Here is a 6,581-nt window from a genome sequence, read left to right on the forward strand (position 1 = left end):
CCGATGTAATGCTTTGATTCTCCGTTTGTTGTGATTGTAGCTTTGTAAATAATTGAGGAGGTGAGGCAGTTTCCCGAGAGTGGGCAATCTTCTTTAATCCGACAGTTGCATAGTTTGGTCGGTGCTTGTTGTTTGGTGTGGAGTAGGTGATTGTTGTGGGCTTTGATGGTGCTGCCCATGTTTCTTGTGCAACTTTTACGTTGTTCTTGTTGAACAATTTGTGCAGGATGCTGTCTTTGTGGAAGTGCTTTTTGACCAGGTTAAGGAAAGTTGGACGAATTTTCAATCTTTGATGAAATCTATTGGTGAAGAAATATACTAGGTGCCGGAAACATTAGCCTGGCAACACTGCTAGGCTAGGCCTAGCCTTATTTTGATTTTGGGTTCTGTTATCAGAGATGAAAAAGGCTGACATGATAATTTCCGTCGCTAGTATTGACACTTTTTCAAATTTCTTAAAAATGATTCCGACCAAGATTCTTACAATTAAACAACATAATCTCAAACCTACTCAATCGACTGCAGTGTTTGAGGTGCAAGGTACAAAAACTAATTTCATCATTGTGTATTTTACCCTGTTTGTGTTTTAGGCTGATTAGATGGATTAAAACAAATATCAAAATATGTATTTATTATTATGTATTCATATATAAAAAATAATTTGACCCAAAATTAATTACTACATTGAACAATATAATACCTAACATACTTAAAAATCAATGACCTAGGAATAGAATATGGCTATCTGAAAGTGCATAAGAAAACTATAATAATATACTTACCTAAAGTTATATCCTTTGGCTATTTTGGCTTCTTTATTATCAAGTCTTCTAAAAGAATATTGTGGTCGACAGTCATCCCAGTTTTTATCTAAGTTGCAATCCCAGTTTATAAAAATTCCTACCACACCTCCCTAATGAAAAATAAAAACCATGGTAATAGTGAAGGCGAGGACATAATTATATCGAGACTTTATTTGATTCATAATTAGGGTCTAAAGCCAGTTTTCTAATTTATTCGTGAGAATCAAAAGCGTCAGTTCACGTGCATGCACATTTTATCAGTGAAATTAGTAGTTAGAACTGTTGCTACGTTTTGTGAAGCAAAAAATGCGCAACCAATCAGAGCTCAGGAAGCTAACGATTCATTTTGATTTGCGCGAATAAATTTGCCTAGTGGAAAACAGATTTAGATTTGTTAAATTGTAAATTATGTTTCTTATTCAGTACATACATGAATGGACAATAAAGAATTATATGACATGACTATGACTATCAGATACCTATGATCCTAGATATGTCACTATTGTTCAGATTTTAGCAAGTTTACAGTGTACATTGTGAATGGAGAGTACATTCTATGGTGCATGAACATCAGCTTAGAAAACATTACATTATTAGTGATAAAATTGGTATATTATATGATACCCACTTTGGTTTAGCCATAAATCAATACATATTCACAACAAAACATTATTTGCAACACATTATTTTCTATGATGCAACACTTGTGTAACATAATGGTAAATCCTGGCTCCAACACACCAACAATGATTTTGTCATATGACCCTGTCATTGACGGCCATGTGTCTTCCAAAGAAGACAGACAAAAAAAGTATAAATGTCAGTACAATGTTTATTACCTGATATGCTATCCTTTCAAAATCTTCACCAGTCTCTGCTACTATATCTTCCAAGCGAAACACTGGGCAAAATGGATTTGCGTGGGTGCTGTAGCGACAGGTCGTAAGGTATGATTTATTGGCGCTCTCAGCGATATTTCGTCTAGAAACACATAATGAAAGTCCATTTGAATTGTATTTTTTAAATCAAATTCTTGATGTTTTCCATTTTATGGTATTAACTCTTTTGGCCTAAGATACAAATAAATATCCTAGACCATAGGGGTCTAGGAACGAACGAACGTGTAATTATTCATTTTTTTAAATGTTTTCATTGTCTCGTCAGTCTTTACAAATTTTACAATTGTTACTGATGTATACAGCTTTTAATCTTAATTGACATGTTTCGACGTGTCACACGTCATCATCAGGTAATAATGCTATGCTACTACCGGTTTATATATTACCGGACAGATGTAAGACAAAACAAGCAAATATTGAGGTAAGTCATGTATATAGAAGTCATGAATACTATGGTAAGTCATGTGTATAAGAATTAAAATGTTACTGATGTTATAATTATCAGTTTTTTTTAAAGAACTTAAAAATAAAATCCAAAGCTTGAGTTGCTTACTTTGTATATTAAAGTAACTGGAAATCAAAATGATTTTTTTTCCAAGTCTGATATAAGCATTTAACACTATTATTATATTCCTTTGCATAGAACCTTAACTTGGTTGGTAAACAATTTAAGGACTTTCCTAGAAAAACATCTGTAAATTTGTAAAAACTGAATTTTTTCAAGCTGTGTTTTACATAATTTTAAACATACAACTAAATTTTACGAGAAACCTGAAGTGAAAAACTCTCAGAAGTTAAATTAAACATTTAAAAGGATTAGTTGCAGATAAAGATGGGCATGTGATGTGGTAAGAGCAGAATGATATCAGATGAATTTAAGAAAAAAAAGGAATATACTGCATTAGGAAGATGGAAGAGTGGTGGACCTAGAGGCAGTAGTAGACCACATACGATCTATACAAGGATATGAGGAGAAAAAACGGAATAACAGTGATTTCTCATGACAGTTGTACGAAAATGGTTGATAAATAAATGGATATGGATTAATTAAACTAGTACACTAAAATTGTCACAATGCAATACACCAAATGGTTAATTGAGGGTACATACTTTTCAAAATTGAACTTCCGATAGCTAACACTGTTCTTTATGAGGACTGTGAAGTTACGAGCTGCCGCTAACACAGCTTCATTCTGACTGCAAAAACAAAAGTATTACAATATCAGTGATTATCAAGAATTATTCCACCTGAGATTCACTGATAAAAGATAATGTTACGGTGGCAGCGATACAAGGGCTTTCAAAACTTTATGGTTGGAGTGCTAGTGGGGTTTGTATTTTTTTGGGGGGGGGGGTGGTGAATGACACCCTCATTGGGGAAATGTAGACCACTTTTAGTGAAGTAGCTAATCGTTTTATTGAAAACATTAATTTTGAAAAAGTATATTTAAAACCTGCAAGTGCTATTTCCTGACAACTGTAGGGCTAAGGTGTGGTGGACTGTGGACTGTTAGGAAGAATTGTGGTCTGTAGGGCATGGAACAAACATTGTCAAACATCGATGAATTTATTCAACATTTTTTTATTGGAAAATTAATTTTGTATCAACAAAATATTACTACCAGTAGCCTGCACAATTTGTGCAGTAACACAATTAAAACACATTATACAAAACAAACCAGCATTTGATAAAGTTTAAAGAATTATTACGTTGCTTAAATTTTAACACAACAATGAAATTTGTCAGGATTACTGTGGTAAAGGACTATTGGGAACAGTGATACATTAAAGCCACCATTCCAAAAACATTTCACTAAAAACAATTTTCAGAAAAAAAGGCATATGCATTACTCGAAGTATTATAAACCAAGTCAATTATAGGAATAAATTTTTGTTTTACGGTAGAGAAGATTACTGTTTTCTCGACAACTTCGTTACTAGAATAATTCAGAGGTTGTACATCGCATCAGCTGGCATCCTCTCGCTAACTGTTCTTCTGTTTACTTTATAGAGTTGAGCGTCCGAGGTAAGTAAAGTAATTAATCTCACTGCATTATTTATTTTTGGTCACCCACTACAGTAATACCATGAACTCTAATGATAAGATATTTTCTGGTTTCATAATTTTTCTTTTTACTGTCATTTTCTGACTTGTCGAGGGGCACCATGAGCGTTTTCACTTAAATGGATACTGGCGCTTTATAAATTTTCATTATTATTATATTTTAATTCATCCCACAGTTAATTAAATAAAATTATTAATTAATCCGATTTAATAAACTATTTATGTTGCCGATATGATCTTAAATGATAAATAAAGTGCGCCCTCTGTAATGAAATTAGTTTTTGTACCTTGCACCTCAAACACTGCAGTTGATCGAGTAAGTCTGAGATTATGTTATTTAATTGTAAGAATCTTGGTCAGAATAGTTTTTAACAAATTTGAAAAAGTGTCAATACTAGCAACAGAAAATATCATGTCAGCCGTTTTTATCTCTGATTACAGAAACAAAAATTCGAAACAAGGCTAGGCCTAGCAAAGCAGTGTTGCTAGATTAATGTTTCCAGTGCCTACTATATTTCTTCAACAGTAGATTAGACTGATTGCAAAATCAAAGATAGAAAATTCATCCACGTTTATTTTTTGTGTGGAACACAACTAAATTCAGTTAAAGCTAGCAATTTTGTATAACTTATAAATCTTTTTAACTTATATATCAAAACCAGATTTTAAAAAAATGAAATTTTGCTAGGAATAGGGTTTTACCTATCAAACGATAACTTGTAGTACTTACAGTGGAGTCTCATCATATTCCACTGGGCACCAAGCTTCAATTTCACAAGTTTTTGTTTTTGATCCATTAGGGAAAATGTAAGTAACACAATCACCAGTTTTAACACCTGTAAAAAAGTTATTGCTATATCAATATTCAACATTATTTATTTATTATTCATTAATTTAAAACCATATTCCTTGCAACACCACATCATGACCATATACAGGCACATAATAACAACAATAATAAAAATAATAATAATAATAATAATAATAATAATAATAATAAATAATAATAATATTACCCAAATATTTATAAGGCGCCAATTTCAAATTGAATGATCAAAGGCACGAGTTTTTTTACCCCTGGTCACTGAATAACATACAATGGCAAACCAGCACAAAGTGCAACATTCTCTGCTCCCTGGAGAGTATCCCTAGTCGTTCACTCCTTCTTTAGCTCAGGAAACTAGTACATTCAAAGCCACAACATCCTAATAGGTACCCACTTATAGAGAGACAAACATAGATAAAGTGCCTTGCCCAAGGACACAAGCAACTTGCACAGTGGGAGTTTCAAACCCCTGATCTCAAGTTTGGGAGTCCAAGACACAATCGATGCGGGAACTGCTTCTACATGACTATATATGGGCATACAACAGTTTTGGTAAAAAAAAATTTGATAATCTGGACTGTATATTGTGAGTTCTTGTATGAAGTTTGGGGTGAAGGAAGTAACGATGTTTACCAGCAGTAGCAAGCTATTTTACTGTTCAGTATGCTTCATAATTATGAGGTTTAGTAAATGGCACACAAGAAAAAAAAATATTTCAAAAAGATATACTGCTGTTTGCATGATTTAAACTAGGATATCATCATTATTATTTAATTATTATTAATAATAATACTAATAATAATTATTATTATTATAATAGTTATAAATTACTTTATAAATATGCCATGATTCCTTGATTATTATTATTATTACTATTAATATTATTGTTATTAATAATATTATTGTAGAAAATTATCTGTTTTGTTAAAACAATTAGTTGCTTACCTTAGCAACAGAAAATGTTCTACTATACCTACGGAACCAGATAAAAGTCTTTGAGAATATCATTATTATCAATATTATTATTATTATTATTATTATTATTACCATATTATCAAGCATCTTAGCAAAGATTTAGGGCAACTTTGAACAAACTTATTCTGTAAAGACACAAACATCACTCATCAATTTATCAATATATAAATTATTATTCTGAAATGACAGTTGATAACAAAACATGAATGTATTAATAACATGGTTTACTGACAGTGACAGTTGATGATAAAACACTAATGTATTAATAACATGGTTTAATGACAGCTGATGACAAAACATGAATGTATTAATAACATGGTTTACTGACAGTTGATAACAAAACATGAATGTATTAAGAACATGGTTTACTGACAGCTGATAACAAAACATGAATGTATTAATAACATGATTTATCGACAGTTGATGACACAGGGGTTTATTTAAGAATTTGAGTAGCAGGAGAAATTTGAAAGTAACAGGAGAGTAAATTGAAATAGGCCGGGGGTATAGGGGGCTGCCTAGGCCCCCATCGCGGTCCAGGGGCAGAGCCCTGGTCGAGGGTCAAGGGGGCGGAAGCGCCATTGCGCTCCAGGGTTTTAGAGTTTTTTAAGCCCATTTGATGGCATTTCTCTACATCATTTTTTTTTTTAACAGTTTTTCAGAATCAATTACTGAGCTCTAAAAAAGTTGATATTTTTACATATTCTTCATACATAGGCCTACCTAGCCTAAATACTGTAAACCAGAAACTTTCGCGAATTGATAATTTCGGCCGTTTTCGCGACATTAAACTTTCGCGAATATCAAAAAGCCTAAATTTAATTCATGAGAGGAATATCATACAATAGCTGAAAATATTGTATCGTGAGTTTAGGCCTAGGTTAGATAGGCCTACAGCCAGTGTGTATGCTACAATATCTAGGCCTAGGCAGGCTAAGGCGCCATAAGCCTGCCAGGACTTAGCTGGCTATCCCAGGCACAGATAAGAAAGAGACAAGTTTACACACATACAC

At 32.7% G+C, this 6,581-nt stretch overlaps 2 protein-coding genes across 5 annotated transcripts in view; one reads left to right on the forward strand and one right to left on the reverse strand.

Moving 5' to 3' along the window:
* LOC117121891 (N-acyl-aromatic-L-amino acid amidohydrolase (carboxylate-forming)-like) overlaps positions 1–6,581 on the forward strand; it is a 37,608-nt gene that overhangs the window by 13,103 nt on the left and 17,924 nt on the right. The gene's annotated exons all lie outside the window — the stretch shown is intronic.
* Positions 1–6,581, reverse strand: part of LOC117121889 (P2X purinoceptor 4-like) — an 18,777-nt gene that overhangs the window by 7,669 nt on the left and 4,527 nt on the right. For all 4 annotated transcript variants that reach the window (XR_004447649.1, XM_033267275.1, XM_033267278.1 and 1 more), the window contains exons 5-8: positions 4,498–4,603; positions 2,813–2,899; positions 1,643–1,784; positions 783–913 (exon numbers count right to left, since the gene is read on the reverse strand). Coding sequence is in view for 3 of the 4 variants with exons in the window: in XM_033267275.1 (XP_033123166.1) it covers positions 783–913; positions 1,643–1,784; positions 2,813–2,899; positions 4,498–4,603 (466 nt within the window). In the remaining variant the exon portion in view is untranslated. The remainder of the gene's footprint in view (positions 1–782; positions 914–1,642; positions 1,785–2,812; positions 2,900–4,497; positions 4,604–6,581) is intronic.

Source organism: Anneissia japonica, unplaced genomic scaffold, assembly GCF_011630105.1.
Source record: "Anneissia japonica isolate Jap-2015-1 unplaced genomic scaffold, ASM1163010v1 scaffold352_len1594369_cov220, whole genome shotgun sequence".
NCBI classification, from domain to species: Eukaryota; Metazoa; Echinodermata; class Crinoidea; order Comatulida; family Comatulidae; genus Anneissia; species Anneissia japonica.